This window comes from Diabrotica undecimpunctata, chromosome 3 (genome assembly GCF_040954645.1).
Source record: "Diabrotica undecimpunctata isolate CICGRU chromosome 3, icDiaUnde3, whole genome shotgun sequence".
Classification (NCBI taxonomy): Eukaryota; Metazoa; Arthropoda; class Insecta; order Coleoptera; family Chrysomelidae; genus Diabrotica; species Diabrotica undecimpunctata.
In genome coordinates this window covers 44,895,104-44,921,750 of record NC_092805.1, presented here as the reverse complement: position 1 = coordinate 44,921,750, position 26,647 = coordinate 44,895,104, and the positions used below count along the sequence as shown (strand labels likewise).

Genomic DNA, 26,647 nt, shown 5'->3' with positions numbered 1-26,647 from the left:
ATATTCACGCTAAATCCATTGTCAAGGCGTTGGATTGGATAATTAACAGCACATTATATTTCAAACTGTATATAATTTTGTCCGACTCACAGACCGTCCTGCTCGCATTAAGAAATTTCTTTAAACACATATTTACCAACAGACTATTGTTATATGCGCTTGAAAGCTAAGTCTCCTAAGTTCTCTAAGAAGAATTGTTAGCTTTTTGTGGGTAAAACATCACTCTAATATTCCGAGCAATGATAAAGTAGACCATTTGGCTAAAGCAGCTACTTTGCAGTATAGAAATCAACGACTAGCCCAAATGGGATTTATTTACAGCTAGAAAGAAACATGTTAGACTTATTCGGGAAATTTTCAACTCTTCATCTACTCCCCCAAATAAGAGAAGCTTAATTTCTAGGACAATTTATAATATTATGTACGTTAGATGCCTTTTTACATGCTACAGTAAACGCATACGTATATCAAATAAAACTTTCAGAAACCACTGGATGTTTCAATACCGGTATAATCAAGAAGCCATAAAATTTTTATTTCAAGCCATCTCTCAACAAAAAATCACACTGTTGCAGAACGCTGCTTCTTTTCTCTATTTAAGTAGTCAAAATCGAACTATTAAATCGATTTTATGGCAATTTTCCAAACATACCAAACGAAAAATTTAAACTGCCTTTTCCAAGCACTGGTGTGCGAATGCGAAATGGTAGGACTTCAGTTGTAGTATTTCTCACCGTCTTTTTTATGCCATTTACCTTTAACTGTTTCCTGCATTGTTTGTTAAAACAAAGTTGCTGTGAAGGACACCTTAGCGTGAAGCGTGGGTCCTTGCTTAATCCGTTTGTACAGTCACCAATAGTGTTTATAACGGGAAGGTTAGGAAATTTAGTGAATGAACGAAATAGAAAACTAACAGATAGGAATAGTGAATAGTAGGATAGTGTTTAAAGGAAGTATAAAAGTTAATTATTTTTACTTATCTAACCTATTGTCTGGCTAAATAGGTCTTGAACCTAAGGCCAAAAATTGCTTAGTCGGTTTCTTCAAGGAAAACATGGAAATACATAATTTTTGGTATTTTAAAACATTTTTTTTGTATGTATTGAAATGACATTCCACCGCATGTAGGATAAATTAATCAAGGATCGAATTTATTTTATTACTTGAATGGGTGTTCAGTTTATTATGTCACACATGCGAGGTCATTTCTTATGATGGAGAAATTGAACAAATTTTTGACTTCATTCTTAGGAGACTTATCTTATTAGTCCAAAGATTAGACTACAAAACTCACACAAGCGACAGAAACAAATTTGATGTAAGATTTCGATACCCATGTATATAAATTAACCCGCAACAACTAAAAAATATCACCGGAAAAACAAGTGTAACCGCATGGTGGATTAATAGGGGTAACTGTGATTTAAATTAAAATGGAATTGAACAATAAATTAAATTGGTCATTATTATACTCGTAATTAATCATTCATATTTATTAAAATATATGTGAACCTACATTTGCGATTGTATAATTTTAAGTTGTTCTAACTTCGTTATGGATAAATATATTTTTATGAAATTGATGGTGAGAGTAGAATTTAAAAAATTTTTGTTTAAAATATTTTTCTGTTCCTAGTACCTTCTGGAAACCAAGTGAAAACATCATTTCATCATCATATGCAGAATATATTCAAAGCAAAAGTGTAAAGAATAGTGGATAGCAAGAATCTGTCGATGATGAAGGTAAGATTGCAAATAGATTAAAATATAATATAAATGAATAAATTGTTAATACTATATTTAAAACAATTTATAGACCAGGGCGGTTCTGTTTTCAGATGGATCTGAGAGGTAGCATTCGGCGTTTTGCAGAAATAGTTAGGTGATAACTTCAGTAATAATAATTGACTTATTCTCCCTCTCAAATATGTCGGCAACATTAATAAAAAAACTAGAATATTAAAAAATTACTAAAAACATCGATTTTTCTACTTATATATATATATATATATATATATATATATATATATATATATATATATATATATATATATATATATATATATATATATGTAACGAGTTTATTACAGCTGCCGCCGTTTCTCGCAACCTAGCTTCCAACGCTTGCGATCGTTCCAGTCATCTACTTGTAGACCCCTATCTTCCATTGCACCTTTTACTTCTTCTCTCCACCATCTTCTTAGTCTTCCCTTTTTCCTGCGGTTGGTGGGGATCCACTGTAACATTCTCTTTGGCCATCGTTGATCATTTATCCTTTCTACATTTCAGCCTTTTGCATTCTTTTATTTTGGATGCGTCATTTTTATTTATTACCCAAAGCTCTGAACCATATGTAGCAATGCTTTCTATGATACTTTTGTATATCTTAATTTTTGTGTTTCGGGTGATGTGGTTATTCCAAAGTATACTATTCAGTTGACGTATTGCTGAACTTTCTTGACCAATTCTAGTAGCTATTTCTTTTGTATTTCGACCATTGTTTGTAATGTTTACACCGAGATATTTATTGCTATCACTATTTTGAATTTGTTTGCTTCCTAGTTCTAAGTGCTTTCCTTCACCTTCCACTACTACGTACTCTGTTTTTGATGGATTAATTGATAAGCCCCACTTAGTATATTCTTCATCTATTTTTCGTAACATGTAGTGGATATCATCTTGATCTTCTGCAAGTATTACTTAGTCATCAGCAAAATGCAAGTTGTACAGTGTATGGTCTCCAATTTTAACACCCATAGGTTCACATTTTCTTTTCCAAATATCCAAAACCCCCTCCAAATAAATCTTAAAGAGTGTAGGTGCAATGCAGCAGCCTTGGCGAAGTCCTTTGGTCACTTTTATCTTTTTTGTCACTTTTTGTCCAATCTTTATTACACTCGTCATATCACCGTACAACTCCCTTACAGCATTAATGTAAATCGGTGGAATATTCTTGTCTTCTAGCACCTGCCATAGCACCTGACAGGGACACTGTCATACGCTTTTTGAAGATCAATAAATACCATGTATGTCTCCATATTATGTTCCAAACGCTTTTCTATTATTTGTTTTAGGCAGAACACATTGTCTGTACAAGAACGACCAGTACGAAAGCCACTCTGATCTTCAGCGCCTTCCCAGCAATCTTCAATTCGGCTTTTAATTATCTTCCCGTAGACTCTACAGATTGAGTTAGTTACACTAAGCCCTCTGTAGTTCTTACAATCTTTTCTGTTGCCTTTATTTTTGTATAGATTGCTGGATTTTTCTACTTTTCTTGCTTATAACTTTAAAACAATTAATTTTGGAGCAAAATTCTATTATATTTTTAATTTATTACTCTTGCTGCAAAAAAGCAATATATACAAAAAAGAGAGGTAGTCTCAAGCCTTTTCTTATTCCATGTTTTTCAACCACTTCGATTACAATTATGCATACAAAGTAAGTTACTGAATCGTGAGTCTAAACTTAGAATCTACAAAACGGTAATTAGATCAGTGGTCAGATATGGATGTGAAATGTGGACCCTCTCAACCACTGATGAAAATCAACTGAGAATATTTGATCGCAAAATACTAAGGAAGATATTTGGACCAACCCAATGCAGCGATGGTTCGTGGAAAATTAAAATGAACCACGAGCTGGATGAATTAATGCAGAGCGCAGATACTGTTAGATTTGTAAAGTCACACAGACTAAACTGGCTTGGTCACCTAGAAAGAATTCCAAATAATCGAACTGTAAAAGTAGTCCAGAGATGGAAGCCCCAAGGAAACAGAACAAGAGGAAGGCCCCGTAAAAGATGGATAGACGACGTAGAGAGGGATCTTAAAATCATGAACATCAGGCAGTGGCGAAGCAAAGTATCCGACAGGGCAGAATGGATTGTTAAGCAGGCCAAGACTCACAAAGGGTTGTCGCGCCATTAGAAGAAGCATAAGAAGATTACACGTAGGACCTTCATAATTCGTCCAGAAAATCGTTATAATATAATAACACAATCCACTAAATTTCATTAAAATCGATTTAACAAATTTTAAAATCTAATTTTTTTTTAAATTGAATTTTTTTAAATCTTGCACAACAAAAACTAGACCATATATAAGTTTGCCAATTTTTTTACTTATAAAAATACACATAACCTATCTAACGTACGTTATGGAATTGAAATTGGATCACTTTTACGGCCTCAGAAATGTTTTAAAATTATAAACAATTTTTTGTCTTACTCGTATAAACAAATAGAATAATCTCGGTCAATATTAGCTTAAATTAAATTTAAAAAACTCGTCAAAAAGTTTAACCGGCATAAACAATAGAATGATAATCTTTAAATCAATACCTTTTTCTTCCAGATCTCTTTCTGGGTGAAACTTTTTACATCTTCAAGATATTTATAACATACTAGTGATTTTACCCGTTACATGCGACGAGAGATTAAATCAATTGCCATCTACAGTAACTCATTAACTTCAATCAAAGTCAAAAAATAAAAACGGCCCTTGGTAGTTGGAGAGTGTCGACAAAAGTGAATACTATATAGGCTACTAATTTTTACGTCTGTGTATTACTAATTGTTAATATTTTTTTTAAAAACACCACACATTTAAGTGCTTTAAAATTTAAAAATGTCAATTTTTTTCTTTAAAAATTTTGTTTAATGATTTTAGTAATTTTTAAAATTTGATAAATATTATATAGAATTTATTCATCATTCCTACTTTCAGTATTATCTTGAATTTATGTTTAATAACTTAATTTTAATTATCATTACATTTAATTTCATTTTATTTAATTTTTTTAGTTTGAAGTAATTTTATTTAATTTTATTTATGTTCATTTAATTTAATTGTATTTTAATTAATATTGTTTATTTTATTTAATTTTATTTATTTTTGTTTATTTTATTTTATTTTATTTATGTTTATTTAATTTAATTGTATTTTATTTAATATTGTTTATTTTATTAAATTTTATTTATTATTGTTTATTTTATTTAATTTTGTTTAACGTTATTTAATTTGATTTATTTTAATTACCTTTATTTAACTTCATTTAATTTTAATTTAATTTAATTTAATTTTATATTGGTAAAACATTGACGTTTGTTAAACGTCATTTTCTTTTTATTATAAGTGTATGTATAATATAAATATACAATTATTACAGTAACCTGTATTTTTAGCAACTTTGGGAAAAAATGAATTAGTAATGAAGTAGTAAAATTTCAGAGTAAGGATATTTGAATCATCAATTTGTAGAATGAATTAGCAATAAAACAACCGTTTCGTTTCAAGAACAAAATATGATTGAAATGTCAAATGTTGGTAGTTAGATTATAGATTTTTTTCCTAGGTGGCGCAGTTACCCTGCCGAACAAACAGTGTGACTTGTCGTCCTAGTCATATATGATAATAATAAAAACATCGGTATTGCGCGTGAAAAATACCAAAAAAAACTAGGTTGAAGAAAATTGATTTTCAAATATCAAACTCGGTATACGTAAAAAAATGTATTTTCTCGTCTTCCAATAAAGCAATTTTTTTGATTTTTTTTTCTAAATTCGACGTAAATTAAATAGAGCCATCTAAAAAACGTATTACCAAATGGCAGAGATGATTTATTTTGTTAAATTTATTTATTTATACTTCACTCGTCAGAGATGAAACTGCCGCTGAACCTCTAAAAATCACTCTCGAACAAGTGAACTCACTGAATTTTGCTTAGAACGTTAATTTTGGAACCCCAAAATCTCGGCTTCTCTCTAAAACCACGCCCCTTGTCATGAAAAAAAAAACGAAAAAAAATCGGTTTACCAAGAATCTGTGTCGTAGAAAAAAAATTAAAAAAAAAATGTAGCTGATATAATTTTGAACAAAAATATTCATTAGCAGTTCTTGTTAAAATAAACAGTTCTCTAAAATATCGCTTGAAACGACGCGGCTACGGGCGCAAAATCAATTTTTTGATAACGTTATTTGTACCAATTCGACGGTAAAAATTCAATATCTTTTAATTGGAGTGTCCATCGACAGAAATCAAAAAGCGTTTCAAACATAAAGAGCGTAGATTTCTTATGCGATTTTTGTATTTTGCCGCAATTAAAGACAGTTTTTATAAAAGTGTTAAATACACATTGTGCGATTTTTTCCAGTTTTACTATTCTCGCGAGATCATTTAAATGTACCGGACACTCGGGAATTTTCATTATTAAAGCCCAGTCTTCTAAATCTATGGCATGAAATTTAGGTTTTGATTTTTGGCAGCAAATGTGAGGCATTTGAAATACGTCTAAAAGATACCGACTCTAAACTTTCACATTAGGCATTTTTGCATTTTTAGGCATATTTCAAATGGCTCACATTTGTTGCCAAAAATCAAAACCGAAATTTCATGCCATAGATTTTGAAATATTCCATAGTGGCCGGTTAATGAAGAAGTGATCTTATAGAAATTGACTTTAATTGCAGCAAAATACAAAAATCGCATAAGAAAGCTACACTCTTCTCCTTTGAAACGCTTTCTGATTTTTGTACTCATCAAAAGATTTTGAATTTTTACCGTCGAATTGACACAAATTTGATTTAAAATTGATTACGCGCATATCGAGATATTGAGATATTCTATTTGTTTATAAGCCAAAAAATTGTTGATAATTTTAAAACATTCCTAAGGCCGTCCAAATAGTCCGATTTCAATTCCATAAAGAATGTTAGACAGTGTTGGAGTTTCGCAACTGTGTCTAAACATTTGTAATATATTAACAGACTTTTTGGTAGTTTTGATTCTCCCCGTATATTTAGCCAAGATTTAATGTACAAAAACACAGCTATTTTAAAAAACTAAACATTACAAGACGAGCCATCTGCCAAATGACACAGACCTGTATTTGAAAGAACAGACGAGTTTTATCTCCCAAACAACACAGACGTGTGTTTGGGTTAAGAGTAGAGGGTCCTATTTGAGACACTTTGCTTTGGTCTTGTGAGAGACAGTCGTTTCATGCAGTAGGGGTGAAGGCTGGTCCATTATCATTACTTTGTAGTTCCTGTATGTCCTTGAAGAGGTTTTTTTCGATAGCGGTTGGTGTTATCATTTCATTGGGGTAAAGTACAATACACCATATTATCTTGTTGCTGCATAAATCAAGTACGTTTACTTGGTGCTAAATTATTACATATTGTTGTTATCAGTTATCAACTTCAGTTGTTATCAGCAGGTCCTCGAAGACACTTTGTCTCAGGACCATGTAACCTATGTAGAGCCATACGTTACCATGTTACCAATTCCAACGGTAACTTGAACATCCTAATTTGCAATAATATATAATGTAACATATCTATAAATTAATAACATTTAACGGGTTTTTACCCATATATTTTAGTGGCTCATAGCATGTATACTTCGTTACACTGATAATGGAGTTTACATTCCGAAAACGTTCTGTAATGTATTTGTGATATACCCGTTTGGGTATTTTATTATATACCTTTTATAAAGGATTTGAAATAAAAAATTTTATTTAGGAACACAATAATGATGCCAATTAAGATATGCTGACTAGTCACAAAATCGATGAAGCTAAGACTCCATGCATGACAGATGAGATCCGGCAACTAATGAACAAAAGAAGATCATACAAAACAAAAATGTAAACGAATACAAAGCCACACACAGGGAGATCAGGATAAAAATACGGGTAGCTAAAGAGAAGTGGTACAACGACAAATGTTTAGAGATAGAAGAATTAGCAGGTATAAGACGGTCCAACAATAGTAACACCCTGGTTGATACGAATGATAAAACAATATCTGATATCAAAGGCAAACTAAACAGATGGAGAGAATACGTCCAAGAATTGTTTGAAGACGACAGGACACAACAAGATAGCATGAACGATTGCGAAGAACATGATATAGGTCCAAATATAACTAAGGATGAAATAATACATGCAATAAATCTGGCAAACAGCAAAAGTCAGAGTAGGCAAAGAACTTTTGGAGGAAGTAGAGATAAAAAGAGGCGTAAGGCAAGGTTGCATACTTTCCCTCTTGTATATTTCCCGAATATAGATTGTTCAATCTATATTCGGAAGAAATAATTAAAAAATCACTAGAAAATGTAACAATTGGAATAAACGTCAACGGCAGACCTATCAACAATATCAGATATGCCGATGATACTATACTAATTGCAGAGAATATACAAGATCTACAGACGCTTTTAGATAATGTGGTAAATGCTAGTGAAGAAAGCGGACTAACGCTTAATGCTAATAAAACAAAATTTATGACAATTGCCAAAACACAACAACAAGACATTTTAAACATAAGAGGGTTCCAGTAGAAAAAATAAAAAAATGCAGGTATCTTGGTACAATTATTAATGAAAATAACCAGTATACAGAAGAAATAAAAATGTGACTTGGACAAGCTAGAGCAACATTTAATAAGATGAGAAAAGTATTATGCAGTAGAGACCTTAGTTTGCAACTTAAAATAAGAATATTACGTTCATATGTGTTTTCGGTGCTGCTGTATGGGGTGGAGGCCTGGACCTTAAAGAAAGAGGTGAGCGATCGACTTAAAGCATTCGAGATGTGGACCTACCGAAGAATATTAAAAATAAGTTGGGTCGACGGAATAAAAAATGTTTAGGTCCTAAGAAAGATGAGAAAGGAAATGGAAATCATGAATTATACGATTAAGATAAGAAAGTAACAATATCTCGGCCACGTTATAAGAGGGGATAAATATTTGTTGCTACAAACCATAATGCAGGGAAAAATACAGGGAAAACGAAGTATTGGAAGAAGACGTATCTCCTGGTTCAACAATCTGAGAAAGTGGTATAATTGCAGTTTTGTCGACTTGTTCAGAGCTGAAATCTCAAAGGTGAAAATAGCTGTGATGATTACCAACCTCCTTAGAGAAAACAGTACCTAAAGAAGAAGATTTTTTTTACGATATTGCTCCAAAATGAATTGTTTTTAAGTTATAAGCTAGAAAAATGTTTTTAGTAATTTCAGTAATTTTTTAATAATGTTTCCGACCTATTTAAAAGGGAGGGTAAGTCAATTATTATTACTGAATTTATCACCTACTTAACTATTTCTGCAAAAATCCGAATGCCAACTCTCACATCCCAATTAAGTCCTTTTTTCACAAATCTGCCCTGGTCTAATTGATGATTAATTGGCAAAACTACTAATCAAATAAGCTTAATCGAAAACCGTTTAATTTGTAATAGTTAGGTAAACTCTAATTCATAAAAATTATATTATGTTTGTTTTTAAAATTGCATATTGGTTTTGGTAAAGTTCATATGCGACTGGCCTCGTATCAACGAAATGTTAAGGTTTCATTAAAATAGACAATATTAAAGATAATAATTGTACTATTATAGGGTACACGTAAACTCATCACCAATTACCATAAATACCCTCGTAGATAGTACAAACTCATCACCGCCATAAAAGTAGGGTTTTCAAAATAGACCCTAAGAGATCGGTAAACTGATCACTGGCGTACCTGCACCCCGGATCAGGTATAGACCATAAAATCCTTGCAAACTGCTAGTTTCTGGTAATTTCACAAAATAATCCAAATCCAGATGTCTTAAATGCATGTGCAATTTATTGGTTTTTATTTTATGATTCCACAAAATTCTATTAATAGCTACCTAAAATCATGCGAAAAGAAAATTTTCTCTTTATTTGCCCATGTTTCTTCAACATGGATAGTGAACTGCTAATTGATTACGTTCTGAGCGAACGCGGACAAAAAATGATGGTTATGAATAATTTCAAATTTCAATTGCGAAATACTCTAAAACAATCGAATTGCCTTTTGTGGACTTGTGCGACGAAAGGGTGTAAGGCTAAATGTCATACAACTGGTGAGTAGAAATTTTATACCGTTTTTGTTTAGTTGTTTCGCACTGGTTTTCGCGAATGATCGTACGTAAGGCACGTAAGGCATAATATTACTTTGTTGCTGTAAATTACCTTTTCTGATATTTATCACATTTTGAGATTTCTGATTAAATTGTTAAAATCACATTGTTATATATACACTCGCGATCATAAAATCCGGGTCACCTTGAAAATCACCGATATTTCATTTTTAACGAGCTTTATGGTAAATAATAATAACACAAATACAAACTAATGCATGTTTCTGGGAATTGTTGTCGGCTTAGCGGTTTTCTTTGCAACAAAGAATTTCAATAGTGCCGATTTCGCGGGAAAGCGCACACTTCCCAAAATGAACGGTACCTGTAACTGCCGCTTGTTTTAAATGTCTCATTTGTGCTTCGACTTTCTGTTCAAACGCACCGAACAAACGTTTATTATTGCCACCATTAGTGTTTATTAGTGCCATTATTAGTGTTTATTATTGTTTATTTTTTGCCAAAAATACCCTTGACTGTTGTTGAAACGGCACAAATTGTTGCGCTTGTGAAAGACGGTCACACTCAATGGCAAGTCGCAAGAACTGTTGGCGTAAGCCTTTCTACGGTTCAACGAGTGCTTCAACGCTTTCAGGGGAGGGGTTTGCATCTCGTGTACGAGATGACCGTTTTCTTGTGTTTCAGGCTTTACGAAACCGGACCTCAACTGCGATTATGCATCGAAATCGTCTACAGGATGTACGAAATCGCAATGTTAGCGTTGCAACAGTCAGGAGAAGATTTCGTTCTTTTGGACTATCTTTTCGGGTAATGGCTACAGGACCGCCACTTCGCCTGGCGCATCTAATTGCACGACTAGCTTTTGCTCGATAACACGCGCATTGGGGAATTAACGATTGGAGCAAAGATTTATTCTCAGATGAATCCCGTTTCTGCCTAACTGGATCCGATGGATGTGTAAGAGTTTGGAGGAGAACCGGTGAATGATTTTCACAAGCTTGCATTGCTCCAAGAATGCCATTTGGTGGAGGCTCGGTCATGGCTCGGAGAGGTGTATCTTCCGACTTCCGCACAGAATTACCCTTCATCGAAAATGGGTTCTTAACTGCACGAAGGGACATTACGGAGATTCTGGAAGAACATGTTATGCATACCATGGCAAGGCTTGGAGAAAACGTCGTTAATATGCAGAAGAACGCGCGAACGCACGTTGCCACGATCAGTATGCAATACTTGGACGAGGTTGGAATTACAAGGTTACCCTGGCCAGCTAGGTCTCCGGAATTGAATCCCATCGAACATATCTGGGACGATTTGAAAAAACGTATTCAACCCCTAACATCTCCTCCTAACAACGGACAGGAGCTTAAGGATCTGTTAGTGAGAGAGTGGAATAACATACCACAACATGTAATCCGGAGAAAAATTGAGAGTATTCCCCGTTGTCTGCAAGAGGTCATTAGAGCAAGTGGAGGCAATACACGATATTAGTCATTGAAATTTCACTGACATTTTACCACGTTCTGTATTTTCCATTTTTTTCGTATGCCTGTTTTATCAACAATTTGGTTTGTTTTCTGCTTTTTCAATAAAAACAATAAAAAAACCGTTTTTTTCTTTTAAAACAAACATTGATGACAAATAAAAAATACTTTAGCCTAAAAAAAGGTTATTACTGCACCAGAGGCAAAAATATTCCAGAAACTTGAAATTTTCAAGGTGACCCGGATTTTATGATCGCGAGTGTATATATATATATATATATATATATATATATATATATATATATATATATAGGGTATCCAATTAAGTCGGCACCATATGTGAAACCTTTTTATTTTTAGTTTTATGAATTTAAAATAATTATGTTACATAAAAAGTTTTGAATGATCTAAAACCTAGAATACAATGATCAGATATTAAATTTTTTTTTAGTTTTATACGCGGTTTGTCAAAACAAAAATGTATTGTAGATATTCTCAAGTCTTAATAAAATTCATGTTGTTTACCGAACCGCCTAAATGACTGAAGAATACTAATATCTGATTCTGACGATTGAAGTTCTAGATCATTTAGGACTAGAGATTAAATGTTTTTTCATAAAACTAAAAATAAAAAAATTTTCCATATGGTACCGACTTAATTGGACTCCTTATTTATATATATATATATATATATATATATATATATATATATATATATATATATATATATATATATATATATATATATATATATATATATATATATATATATATATATATATATATATATTGAAAAAGCGATAAACGCTTGTAGTCAACGCTGATCAGTTAGACTACAAAACACGACTATTTGGGTGTGCAGCCGAAGATAGGACAAAGAAGTACTCTTTTTAGTCTACCAAGCTTTCGCAAATCTTTATTTGCATCATCAGGGTTCTACAATAAACAAAATTAGTACAAATTACAGAATAAAAATTATTTTGTATCTTAGACTAATTGAGGTTAGTTGTCATGATGTTTATAAAATCATACAACTCATCTGACTCCTACAAATAATGGCGAAAACTAACCAAAAAATGTAAAAAAATTGCTTTTACAAGCACTGTAGTTGTGGGATCTTTGTACAAGTTATTTAAAGATAAAGTACAGCAAACTGTACTTAAGCATTTTGATGCATTCTGTCACAATAAATGCATTGCTAATTACTTTTAATTTAAAAATTTCCGCCAATGAGGCCATAAAATGTAAAGCTTTGCACGTGTCAAAAGTTAAATTTTACTTCGACTTCTATGCACTAATAGCACACTCAAGTTTTCAGCTTTCCCTATTTTTTAGATATTTTATATTTACTAACTGTCCAAAATCGTCTATTATTTTTAAGATAACGTCAAATAACGCCAAAACGGTAAGATTTAGACCGAATGTATGCTTAACAAATTATCTCGAAAATTCAATAAGAAATATAAACATGCAATGAAAATCAAATAACGAAGTTATTTTGCACATTTTGACAAATGTTTTCGTTTTAAAGTTCACAATCGAAATCCTATGCAACTAAATTTTTAGATCTCAAAACCATTTAGATTGGCAGATACGTATAATAGGCCACACCGTGAGACATATTATTATCTCAGTTAAATTTTAAACCAACTTGCTTAAAATAATTTCTGAATTTATTAAATTATCACATAAACGAGAAGTATAACAGGTAAGAGGCAATCTTTCGCATTAGAAACCAGGCAAAAATCTCGGTGATGAGTTAACCTATCTGCGGTGATGAGTTTACCAATCTCCAAAGGATGCCGGTGATCAGTTTACTATATCTCCGAGGGTCTAATAATTTTATGGGGGGCTATATAGTGATGAGTTCGTACACGTCCCTATTATACACCATATTTTTGCAAATTTATTATTTATAAAGATACAGAGTGTCAAATCGGACACTGTTTCAAAATAAATTTGGTAGCATCTCATAAAACAGGGTGTTTATTATTTAAAATAAGGAAATTTTAGTTCACGTTCTGTATAACTGGAAGTCGTATCCAAAAGCCCGAGAGCATATCCAAAAACCCGATATATAACTTTTCGATATTAATTATTTCAGATATTAGTTTCTTCAAAACATCTCAATTAGATTTTTCAAAGAGTCACCCTCCATATCGCTATAGAATTCTTGTCATTAGTTTTATAAATATTTATAGTTAGATCTTTTTTGTGCTTTATTTATCTGGTGATAGTAATTTACAATCCTAATATCATCAATATCATCCGACATAATCTTTCCTAAAATCCACTTGGTTAATTTAAAAAATGTTTCTAATAATATAAAAGTAAACTTACTTCATATTTATATGCATAATGTAGATGGTCTTACAGCTTTACCTGAAAAGGAAAAATTATATCACTCTTGTTATCATATCGTTATATGTATTAAACTTATTTATCACCAAATTAATAATCTGAATTGTTTTTGCTAAATAATGTTGATTTTCTATATGTTATACGTGTCCAGAAACTCTCTTGACAAACGAAGACCAGAGATTTCTCAGATAATTTTAAGACAGTTTAACCCAATTCACCCAGTCCGAAAATGCTTCCTAAGGGAGCTAGAGCTCTTTGAAGATGGCGTCTTGTAATTAGTTTTTGTTAAATACCTCCAGAACGCTTAAAACGAAAACTGGTACGATTATTTATCCTCCAGAGTTGAATCGATTTCATCAATTGCGAATTTCTAGTACCGATCATAGGCGTCCGTTTTGGGTAGGTCAACGGTTATTTTAACGCATAACTTTTTTTTCTTTATCTTTTAGGCATTCGCAATACTAGATTACTAAATTTTCAGGTATTCTAGTACTAAAAGGTACTTTTACTTTAAGTCGGTAGGATACACCGTTTTCTACAAAAATCGATTTGAAAATTTTTTGTTTTTTCGTCATGAAAGTTAAATTAATATTTTTTGTACTAGTTGGCTGTGGACCTGTCAACAGAGGTATAAACTACGTTTTTCATTGCCAAATTGTGGTCAGTTCGCGAAGTTTACCTTTTAGTTTTTTACTTTGTGGCATTCAAATATAACAATTTCAGTTCAACAAAAATTGATTTTACTAATGCGGAAAACGCTAATATGTTTTAGATTTTGGCGCAATGAGGTAAAACTCTTGAGCAGCACAGCGTAGATATCTTTAAAAATTTTCCAATCGTGATTTCATACATTCAACATTTACAGCTCTACGTCAACGATTAAAAAAAACATGTTCAGTGGTCCCAACAGCGGCATGATGATGTAATAGCAGCACATGAAGATGTTATTTTAATGGAAGTTGAGGAGAATCTAGAAATTAACGTTAGCTAAGACCATGTATCCCACAATTTCAAAATCTTGCTTAGGAAATATCTGACACAACGAAAATGTATATCCTTTTTATTTTACAAAGCACTGATACTGTACAAGCACTGCTACAAGGAGATTTTCCTGCTCGTGAAGAATTCGCTAATGGTTGCAAAATCAGAAAAATCAAAATGAAGATTTTTTTCAGAAAAAGTTTGTTTTGCGACAAAGCTACATTTACAACAAATGGAATTTTTAATGTGCATAATGCACAATATTATTCCTACATTTGTGACAATCCAAACGTTGTTTAAAAGCATCAGCATAGGTTTAGCATAAACGTCTGGATATTAGTAGTTAACGATTATCTACTTTGGCCTGTGAAATTGCCTGCTCGTTTAAATGGTGCTGATTACTTACATTTCCTGCAAAAGTTTTATCTGACTCGTTAGATGATGTGCCTTTAAATACTCGGCAAAACTGATGATTTCTATATGTCCGGCCCACTTTAGCAGGAATGTACGAGACTTTCTTGAAAATAACCACGAAGACCACTGAATTGGAAGAGGCTGTCCAGTTGCTTAACCAGCAAGGTCGCCGTATTTAAATCCTTGCGACTATTGTGTTTATTCCGTTTCGATACAAAATTGTACACAACTCTGGCTAAGGATACAAGATGCTAGCAACGAATTTAGAAATAACTGGAAATTTTGCAAGAATTCGACGTTATTTAAGCTAAAAGGCAAATTTAAGCATATAGACTAATGGTCATTAACATCGAACATCTTTTGTAACTATCTACTCTTAATACTTGTTCTTTTGTGTTAGATACGTTTAGCTACCTATTAATTTAACTTTCATAACGAAAAAACGAAAAATTTTCGAAATCGATTCAACTGTGGATGTTAAATAATCGTACTAGTTTTTGTTTTTCTAACTAGAAGCGTTCTGAAGGTATTAAAAAAAACTAATTGCAAGCAGCCATTTTCAAAGAGCTCTAGCTCCCTTAGGAAGCATGTGAGGGGTTAAATTGTCTTAAAATTATCTGGGGAATCTCTGGTCTTCGTTTGTCAGTAGAGTTTCGGAAAATCCTGTATATAAGAAATATCATAAACCTCTAATGAGGTCTCTGTAGCAAAGAATCTAAAGCAAAATGTTAAAAATACTCAAAAAGCATTAAAAATAATGAGAAAAGGAGAAAAACATTAATACACAATCCCTAGTATATAGTGCTTCTTTCGTTAGATCATTGTTTAAATATATTTTTTCTCCTTTCACTTCCTTAAGTTTTTTTGTTACTCTATTAAAAAGTATAGTTTTTAAAAATCGAGTTGGTTTGGGTCAAATTTAAGTTACCCTTTGCATTTTTTAACTAGTCCTTTTAAGTAAATGCAGTTTTGGCGACTGATTGTCAACTGATTTAAAATAAAATTAACATGAAAATCGAAGAGACGAAGTCACTCTGGGTACTATATACCTTGGAGAACAGCGCTGTCGTATATTTGTGTTCAACAACCTCAAAAACTCCTGAGTAATGACTTCTGACTGATTTCAAATGAAAATAACATAAAACTTTAGGGGACGAGCCTGCTACCGGTAGCACGAAACCATCACCGTTTTAATATTCTATTAGCGCCTAGTAATGACTTGTGACTGATTTGGAATGAAAATAACGTAAGACTCCATGAGACGAGCTCCACCCTGGACACCAAGTAGCTTGAGGATCATCATCGTTATCATATTCGTATTTAGGAGCACCAGCTAGCTCAAGGAACATCGTCGTTATTATATTGGCATTTATCATCATCATCATCATCATCATCATCATCATCATCATCATCATCATCATCATCATCATCATCATCATCATCATCATCATCATCATCATCATCATCATCATCATCATCATCATCATCATCATCATCATCATCATCATCATCATCATCATCATCATCATCATCATCATCATCATCATCATCATCATCATCATCATCATCATCATCATCATCATCATCATCATCATCATCATCATCATCATCATCATCATCATCATCATCATCATCAGTGGTGTTACAGTCCTAGTTGAGCCTAGACCTTCCCCAGTCTATTTCGCCAGTAGTTTCTGTTCATCGCCAACCGTTGCCAGTTTTCTGCGCCGATCTTCCTTGCGTCTTCGTCCACACCATCCCTCTATCTCAGTGTTGGTCTACCTCTACTCCTATTTCCTACTGGTGCCGCTAATAGGGTTCATCTAGCTGGGTAATTTTCTATGAAAGATATTACATCTCTACCATTTACTATTTCTTTATACTACTCGTACAATTTGAAATAATATCGCTTTCTCCAAATAAATACCATCCTCATATTGGCATTAAGCAACTTTGAAAAACCTCGAGTATCAAAATTGAACTTATTTCTGTTGATATTTGTGAGTTGCAAATTTTTTATTTTTTATGCACTTTGGAAATGCATTTTCCTTATACATTAATTTTCATTTTACCATCATGAATTTTATTCCTTCAACTTTCCTGACACTGCCGAATCGAATGCAAAAGTTGCACAGCGATTTATGTTGTTGCAGAAAATTGGTAGGTTTAGTGCTTCATTTCCTCGCCTACACGCGAAGACTCATAAACAATTGAATACATAAATATTTTTTTTTGGTAAATATTTTTTTTTTTTTATTTTTGTTTTTATTTTGTAAATATTTTTTATATTCTCGTGTATGATAATTTATATTAAAAATTTTTTTTTAGGTTTCAAAATAATTCGTTAAGACCATACCTAAAGTTTTAATCAATAAAAACAAGCAAAAAACATGAGTTATTGTACTATTAAACGTACCGGACCCTCAAATTGATTAATATATTATTAAAAATCTTGAAATTTGTTTTAATAAGAACCTTACCTTATTTTCCTTATTTAGAAATACAGTACAATATATGGGTAGCGGATGGATTCTTCTCTGCGATCCCGGCAGGGGATAGATTCCCATTCCCAGGGAAAGCATGTACAAACCCAAAGCACTCCCATCTCCATCGTTTCGTCCCCCCCACTTCCAAACCAACTCGCCAACACGCACTAGCCAAGCGTTTCGTTTTAATGACTTAAAACAGCCAAAGTTTTTTTCCATGAAAGACGAAACTACTGAACGGCCCTCAATTTCCGGCGGCTCCAACACCCCCAACCAAGGTAGCAGTTGGAACAGGTTTGGAGCAGAGGGTGCTAACAATCCCAGGAAAAAAACAATCTACTACAAAGAGCGACAAATACATATTACTTCATATAATGTTAGAGCTCTTATACAAGATCAGAAGATTATGGAACTGGAGTAATAGCTGAAAAACATAAAATGGGACATCATCGATCTCAGTGAAATAAGACAAAGAGGAGAAGCTTAAATTACTCTTAAATCAGGATACGTATTTCATTTTAGAGGTAAAGAAGACACTTCAAATGGTGGAGTAGGATTCATTATACATAGAAAGCACACACAAAATATAGTTGAAATTATCAGCATAAACCCCAGGATTGTATATCTCATCTTCAAACTTAATGCAAGATATAACCTTAAGGTAATCCAGACATATGTTCCAACGACTACTTACTCGGATAAAGAAATTGAAAAATTTTATGAGGACCTAGAAACAGCGTTACATGCCACACCAGCATATTACACAATAATTATGGGTGACTTTAATGCAAAAATGGGGTTTAAACAAGATGATGCAGAAGTAACAATGGGTAAGTATGGCTATGGCGAAAGAAATGTACGAGGGCAATGATTGCTAAACTTCTTACACCAGGAAAATTTATTCACGATGAACTCTTTTTTCGATAAACAGCCTCAGCGTAAATAGACATGGATTAGCCCAGATGGCAATGTCAAAAATGAAAAAGATTATATATTATAACCAACAGAAAAGAAAAATCAAAGACATCGAAGTACTTAACAAGTTTTCAATAGAAAGCGACCACAAGTTAATCCCAGCAAAGATACTATTAAATGTTAAATTAAAAAGAACAAAGATGATCCTAAAAACAAGAAAAAAGAAATGGATTCCCCCAGAAAACAACGACCTGTATGAAGATACACTAACCAGACATATATAAAACAAAAATATATACAAAATAAAAAACAAAGATGGAAACATTACTACTGATAGAATCAAAATCCTTGAAGTTGTCGAATCCTTCTATCGCGAAATGTATGAGAGCACCGACGAAAGGCAAGATAAGCCGCTGCTCAAAATCACAAACCAGGGATCAGAATTAATGCCAGAAATAACTTCATACGAAATCAAAACGACACTTTTAGAAATAAAAAATAAATTCCCTATCATTGACGGAGTAGTGATCGAAGCGATCAAACTAGGTGAAAATAAAATTATCCAGGCTTTGGCCAAGCTTTTCACGGAATGCATCTACCAAGGAAAAACTCCTTCTCAATAGAATAATGCAGTCGTTACTTTTAGTACACAAGCAAGGAAACATAACAAATTTAAAAAACTACCGTCCTATCGTATTTTACACATATATAAACTTTTTACAAAAATTATCAAAAAAAGATTGGGCGCTAAATTAGACTTCTATCAGCATAGAGAACAAGCTGGATTTAGATCAAGATACATCACTAACGACCACTTACTAGTGATAAAGAACATGATAGAGAAGTCTGCAGGATACAACAAACCAATGGTACTGATATTTGTCGATTACGAGAAAGTATTTGATACCATAGTCATCAGAAAATGTTAAAAGCATTGCCAGAATGCCGAATAGACCATCGCTACACTAACATAATCAAATATATCTACCAAAATGCCACAGCTAGCGTAAGACTATCTGAACAAGAAACAAATAAACTGAGCGCAATAATAATTATTGTACAATTCAAGGCAATAAACTAAAAATCGTATCAACTATAAGTGAATTTGAATTTTTTGTGTAGATTAATAATATATAACATTGGGTATATTCGGTTATTGATAGGCTAAAACAGTTCAAGATCGCTCTGATCATACGTAGTAAGGGAATATAAACAACTCTCTTTACTGCGCATGACCATACTTATAATTTTCTAAGAATTTTAGAAAAATTTCTAACTCTTGCATTTAACAACTTTTAGCTTTAATTGATTTATCTATTTTTAAGTGCAAAATTAAATTGGCAGTTATTTATTGCTGTTAAGAGGTCAAAATCATCGAACAGTCGCTATTTTAAATTGCCAGAGACAGCCTACACGTAATGATAATGTATGTCATGTGAATTTCAATCCATTAGCATTTCATTTGTGGGAACCGGTATAAAAAATTGTTATTCGTTTTATTTACTATATATTATTTGCTTATCGGAGCAGTCGCTATAAAAAACTTGTTATTTAGATATTGGAAAGTGATATTTTAATGATGTACGTGATGGTGATAGATATTCTAAAGAAAATATATAATCCAAGCTGTAGAGACAAAAATGAATGATTTTGAGCATTAATTATTGAACTTTTTGAAATCAGCACAGCTGGACAAGGCGAACAACTGGGGTTCGTTCGGAAAAATATTCCCATGTGATTCTTTGCATAATCACTTTTATGAGATATTCCAAAATAAGGTTCAAGAGGTCCCCCAGGAGAAAAGTTGTAACAATTTTTAAAAAAAAATTGTAACAATAAATCTTTTTGGACAACTTTTTTTTAATATTTGGGCCATTCTAAACAAAATGGCTCTTGTAATTTTTCTGTAAATTTAATTGTTTTCAAGCTATAAACAATTTAAAACTGAAAAAACGTAAAATTACGATTTTCAAGACTCAAAAACACAACTAAAAAATATTATTTTTGAATTCACCAATATACCTAAGTGAACTTTGAGAATGTAATCAGCAGAGGTCTACATTTTCTCAAAGATGTGTCACTGTTACTGTGACAATACGATTTTTAAATTGTTAGAAAATTCTGAAACGTACTAAACTGTGTGTCTTAGAATATCAATTTGTAATGCTTTATCATCGTCTCTTCTTATATTATCTTGTACATATGAGGGTGCAATGTATTCTGCTCTATCGATGAATATCACAACTATATTTTTACAAAAAAACCTTCTTGCAAGTGACTGTTTAACAATACTAATTATCATGCTCACGGACTGCCTCGTCAAATAATTAAAAATTAGTCGCAAAAATTCATCAAATAAACCTTGTCGTAGCTTACATAAAGAAACAATAAATTTATTTTCGTAATATTTTTGATATTTCCGTTTACAGAATCTCATTACAATAATTAAAGATATCTTACTGTTTTTGGAATAAATATTCCATCTTTAATGCTGCTACTAAGTATACATGTTTAAAGCCACTAAACATATGGGTAAAAATGTTTTTAAAACTTTAAATGGTATCAAATTAAACATTTAAATGCAGTATAATACCAATCAATAGCAATTAAAACAAAATCTAGTTTTCGAATAGAAGTTGTATCGATGAGGAAACTAATTGAACAACAACTGTAACACAGGGTTTACATATTTGCTTATTTGTATTCGCATATATACGCACAGTAGGTAATAGTAGGATTTAAACATTCACAGGAAGCCGTGAACTATCTTGATAGGGTCTTACATACACGCACAAGCATCTAGTCACAAATTCGCCGTACTTACTAGAGAAGTTTATATAGGTTTATATAGATGGTTGTTTATACAATTCTACCAGCACAGTAGAGAGTACTATGAGTTAAATAGACGCAAAAAGACGCAGACAATACTTCCTTGTAACATGTACATATATTTGAAAAATGCTACGCTAAAATGGCATATAATGCCCCCAAGCGGTATAATGGTATTCTTGTGGAATCGAATTATGATTCCATTGTTGGTTAAACCATCAGGCTGTTCTATGGTTTCCCAATTTTGTGGAAACTGCTGTTCAGTGTTCCAACGTTGAGAATATGGCATCTGTTGTTGGAGAGGATTGTAATTATAATGAGCCAGTGAATCCATGCTAGCTTTTTTAGAGTATGATTGTGTCCACAGTAAAACGTTTCCGTAATTCCATGATTGAGATTGCTGGTAAATCTGTGTTTGAACATGTTAATATCTGTTGAAAGGTTACGTGGTTTAATGGAAGAACTTGTTTATTTGCCCAAGGGAGTACTTTTCCATGATACCAGGGAAGTATTTGTTAATATTTTTAAGGTTGAACATGATTAAATTGTTGGTAATGTGGAGGAGGAAGTTCATATTGGACGTGGTGAATAAATTCTACTAATTGCTTGTGTTGTGACAAGGAAGTTCTGAAGAGAAATTGGTTCATGTTCTCATGGGACCATAGGACTGAAGTGTAAATTAATACATAACGTGGAAAATAAGTGATTGATGTACACATAGGGTTTACATTACTTCATGCACAACGTCGTTATATTTCTTTGTATGTTTTCTTAAGTATAGCATGGCTTATGGTTCAATTTGCCCATATGAGTATTTTGCTTGATCTAGAAGTTATTGATATAAAATAAAAATAAAACTAAAAAATATGAATGCTTTTTTTTACTTCTGTTTTAAATCATATACAGAGACAAAATACTTTTTAATATACTAAGGGCATATGCCTCTCCAAGAGAGGATAATGATGCTCTTGTCCAACCAAGTTTTGATTCCATTGTTGATTCCACCATCCGGGTTGCTCCATGGCTTTCCAATGTTGTGGGTATTGTTGTTCGTATTTCTGATTCCAATATTGAGACCATGGCATTGGTTGTTGGTAAAGATTGTAGTTGTATTGGGAATCTAGGTTCATGTTGTTTTGTGCAGAAGATCGGCGGGTCCATGGTAAAACGTTTTCATAGTTCCATGAACGATACTGTTGGTAAACTTGTGGTTGAACATGTTCATATCTTTGTTGGACAGTTTCGTAATTCCATGGAAGAACTTGTCCGTGGGTCCATGAAAGTACTTGTTTTTGGTTCCATGGAAGTACTTGTTCGTGATTCCAAGGGAGAACATGTTCAAGTTGTTGGTAATGTAAAGGAGAAAGTTTATATTGAATGTGGCGTACGAATTCTACCAATTGTTCGAGTTGTTGTTGCGATAAAGCCGTTCCATAGAGATATTGGTGCTGCATGATCTGGCTCAGGATTTGTTCATGGGACCATGGGGCTTGACCGAAGTGTTGGTATAATTCAGACATAACGTGGAAAATAAGTTGTTGATGTACCCATGGGGTTTGCATTACTTCATTCATTATGTCGTTATATTTCATTGGGTTTTGGTTAAAGTATTGCATGATGGATGGTACAATTTTCTCATGGGAGTATTTTGCTTGTTCAGGAAGTTGTTGATATAAAATATTTTGCATATGCTCATTGTCCAATACGTCTGGATTCCATTGGTTCCATTGCTGGTGAAGTTTAACATAGTTGAGGAGCAACTGTGCACGTTGCACGGGGGATAAATCTTTAAGATCTTGGACGTTCCTAAAACAAAAAAAAATATTAATAGTGTTTGCATGTATTGCTAATAAAATCCCAAAATTTAGTTTATGAAAACATTTAAGTAATATAAACGATTCATTTAAATATACAAAAGATTAAAAATAAATAATAATTAAATAACCCTAATACGAGACTCTTTTTTTTGAATTTGACTCTTTTGATTTTTCTATTGAAACCACTTTTACAGTTGATACATAAGTAAATGCTGGCACAGGCGAATAAAATGCAAAATAAAATAAAATAATAGGTTTATTATAATATATATATATATATATATATATATATATATATATATATATATATATATATATATATATATATATATATCGGTTTGATACAAGAAGATTGAAGAAGATATAAAAAAGATGCAAGGATAGATCTAAAATAGAATAAACGTCTTACTTTACCGGATACAATTAGGAGAAATGCCAATAGAAACAAAACTGGTATAATATTAACCGCCAGAAAATAATATATTTGTATTCATAATAATAAAAAAAATAAATTCCATCGTCTAATTTGATAACTAAATAAAAATACATGACACTGTTTACAGAATTTATCACAAACTGGAAAAATAATCGACTGAAACAAATAAAATGGCGGTAATGAGAAAAGTGCTGATAAAATCACTTTATATGCAGATAGACAAACAAACATGAAAGCAGTGGGAAAGTCCGAATGAAATGAAACATATGAGTAGAATAACAAAAAGCTTATTGATGACAATAACCAAAAGGAAGTCACAAAGGAAACAAGTAGAAATAAAAAGAAATATTTACGTAGCTATGGATTTCGTTCAGAGAAAAAATTAAACCGTAATATATATTTATCTGTATTTTGCTGCATGTCCAAAAATTGTGTGAATATACAAAAATATATTCTAAAATAGCCAAAGTAGAAGGAATTGTAGTTTTAAATAAAATACTTTTAATGCAAAAGTAGAAAAGTGGTCTGAGGTGTAAAATCATAAACATCTTCATAGAGGAGCCTATAATTTTATTGAAAAAGAAATAAATAAAATATGAAATAAAATAAATTATCCATCTATAAAATTTAAATAATAAAATAATAAAAATAGATCTTCTTACCAAACGTGATACATCCAGGGCAAACCGACATTTCCTGCTTGGTTCGTATTCTGAACGTACTGCCTCCAATAGTTACCAGATTTTTTATTGACACTATTTTCTTCCCATTGGTTCCATGGTTCTTGTCCATAGTGTTGCTGATTCCAAGTCTTCCAGAAGTTGTAAACGGGGTGGCTACTGTATTGATTGTAGTCTATGTCTACATAATTGTGTTGTTTGCTGTAATAGAGTTGGTTCTTGGATACTGGTAAGCAGCTGCACAAGGCAACCACGGACAGAAGAACGATTACCTTCATGTTAAAGCAGTTCGAAGAATTTGGTTTCATAACATTGATGCACCTGTTTTATACTAATATTTTTGTATTTTTATCACTATTATTAACACGTAATATCCTTTGGTATTTAGATAAATCGACTAAAATATAATTATTTGTCTAAAAATATCGTTCGATAAAAAGTTCATAATAACTGCAAGCGATAGGGTGTTTTGCCTTTTCATATTAATTTATTATCAATGTTAAGAAATGACATTGATATGTTTCAAAATTGTTACTTAAGCTTGTTATCATATCTGCTGCTTTAGTTTTTCGTAAGGTGCTACTTTTTGAAGAAAATTTCATATATTTGTTAAAAATAACTTTTAAATACAATTATTTTTATTTAAAATATTAAAAATCACTATTATATATATATATATATATATATATATATATATATATATATATATATATATATATATATATATATATATACACTAATGCCCAAAATTAACGCACCACCTTCAATGTACCAAAAGTTTGAAGCTATTTTTCTCCTGAACGAATGATTAGATTTTGATGTTTTTTTCATATTATAGGTCTATTCCTAGTTAATCAATGTACTAATGTTTTCTGAAAAATATCAACGTTTTACCCGTATACGGTGTGTAAAAATAAAGTTGTGTTTTTTCATCGTTTTTTGTAACAACCTGTGGAATTTATTAGAAATAAACGCTACTTCTTATTATTATTTTGAGATAAATTTGTTTTTTCTTACGATTTTCGTGAAAAAATTATTTCGATATCTCTATTATCAAAGATTATACAGAACTTTAAATGTAACAAGTTTTTATCAACATTTAAAGCAAAGAAAACATTACTTACATAAACTTTATTGACATTTAATACAAATAAAGCCTAAGAAAATGTAACCTAAATATTCTTTAACAATTACCCTTTCTCAAAAATACTTAATAACGAGTATTTCCACCTCTACATCTAATTACTTCTTCACAGCGGCGAGGCATACTTAAAATCAAGCAGCGTATTTGGTTTTGATCAATTGCATCCCAAACTTCTCTCAGAATAACTTCTATGTCGTCAATAGAGACAGGAGACACAAATTCTCATTAAAAGAAAATTATTTCCTATGTAAGGAGCAAATGGAACTACATGGTTAGACAAAATGTCTAATATACCTTTCACCTGTTAAGATATCTCTTCGTAAAGCAACAAGGTCCGTTTGCGCTGTAAGAGATATTCCTCCCCAAACCATTACAGATCCACCATTGAATAAAGTAATAGGTCGTATATTACACTGTGCATAGCGTTCTCTTGGCCGTCGATTAACTCTCACACTGAGCTATATAAGCAATACCACGATTCATCAGTGAACAACACGTACTTTCAGTCATCAACATTTCAGTCAACGTGCTCTATGGCAAATTGTAATATACTTCTACAATGATTTACGTTTAAAGCTCTGACTGGTATCCTTATTTGCAGATCTTGTTCAGCGAGACGCCTTTATATAGTGTTTCTACTAATTTGAATATTATGAACATTTGTCACTTGTATTCGTGAATGTTTCATTGTGAGAAAACGTTCTCTTATAGCACGAAGCCTGATAAACTGATCTTGTCGTGGTGTTGTAAGTTTTTCTCTTCCTTATCCACGCCGTTTCGTATGCTCATTTGTTTCTCGAAAACGTTGAATAACTCGTGATATTGTAATATGAAATACCCCTAACCTCAAGCCTATTTCACGATAACTTAAGCCTACATCAGCTAAAGTAATTGCCTGAACACATTCATCTTGGCTCAGATTTCTTGAAATTGAATGTTGAATTTTTACAATTCAATAAAGTCACGTTACACTTTGAACGTACTTTTATTTTTTGATAATAAAGATATCGATGATTTTTTTACGAAAATGTTGAAAAAAAATGAGACTTTTTTAAAGTATTAAGATTAAGATGTAGCATTTGCTTTAAGTAAATTCCACAGGGTGTTGCAAAATAAGATGAAAAATCAAATTTATTTCTACAACCCGTATCTAGGTGAAATGTTGACACCTCCCAGAAAACAATAATA

General features: G+C 32.1%; 3 protein-coding genes across 3 annotated transcripts in view; 1 reads left to right on the top strand and 2 right to left on the bottom strand.

Moving 5' to 3' along the window:
• LOC140435574 (uncharacterized) overlaps positions 1-17,604 on the top strand; it is a 34,345-nt gene extending 16,741 nt beyond the window's left edge. Inside the window, exons 5-6 of the mRNA XM_072524322.1 lie at positions 1,637-1,743; positions 17,481-17,604. Coding sequence (XP_072380423.1) covers positions 1,637-1,721 — 85 coding nt within the window. The 3' untranslated portion in view covers positions 1,722-1,743; positions 17,481-17,604. The remainder of the gene's footprint in view (positions 1-1,636; positions 1,744-17,480) is intronic.
• Traf4 (TNF receptor associated factor 4) overlaps positions 1-26,647 on the bottom strand; it is a 559,644-nt gene that overhangs the window by 140,346 nt on the left and 392,651 nt on the right. The window lies entirely within an intron of this gene.
• Positions 22,248-24,624, bottom strand: LOC140435573 (uncharacterized). Its single transcript, XM_072524321.1, has 2 exons — positions 24,298-24,624; positions 22,248-23,188 (listed from the first exon to the last, which is right to left on the bottom strand). Exons 1-2 carry the CDS (start codon positions 24,621-24,623, stop codon positions 22,303-22,305), a joined length of 1,212 nt encoding a protein of 403 aa, XP_072380422.1. The 5' UTR covers position 24,624; the 3' UTR covers positions 22,248-22,302.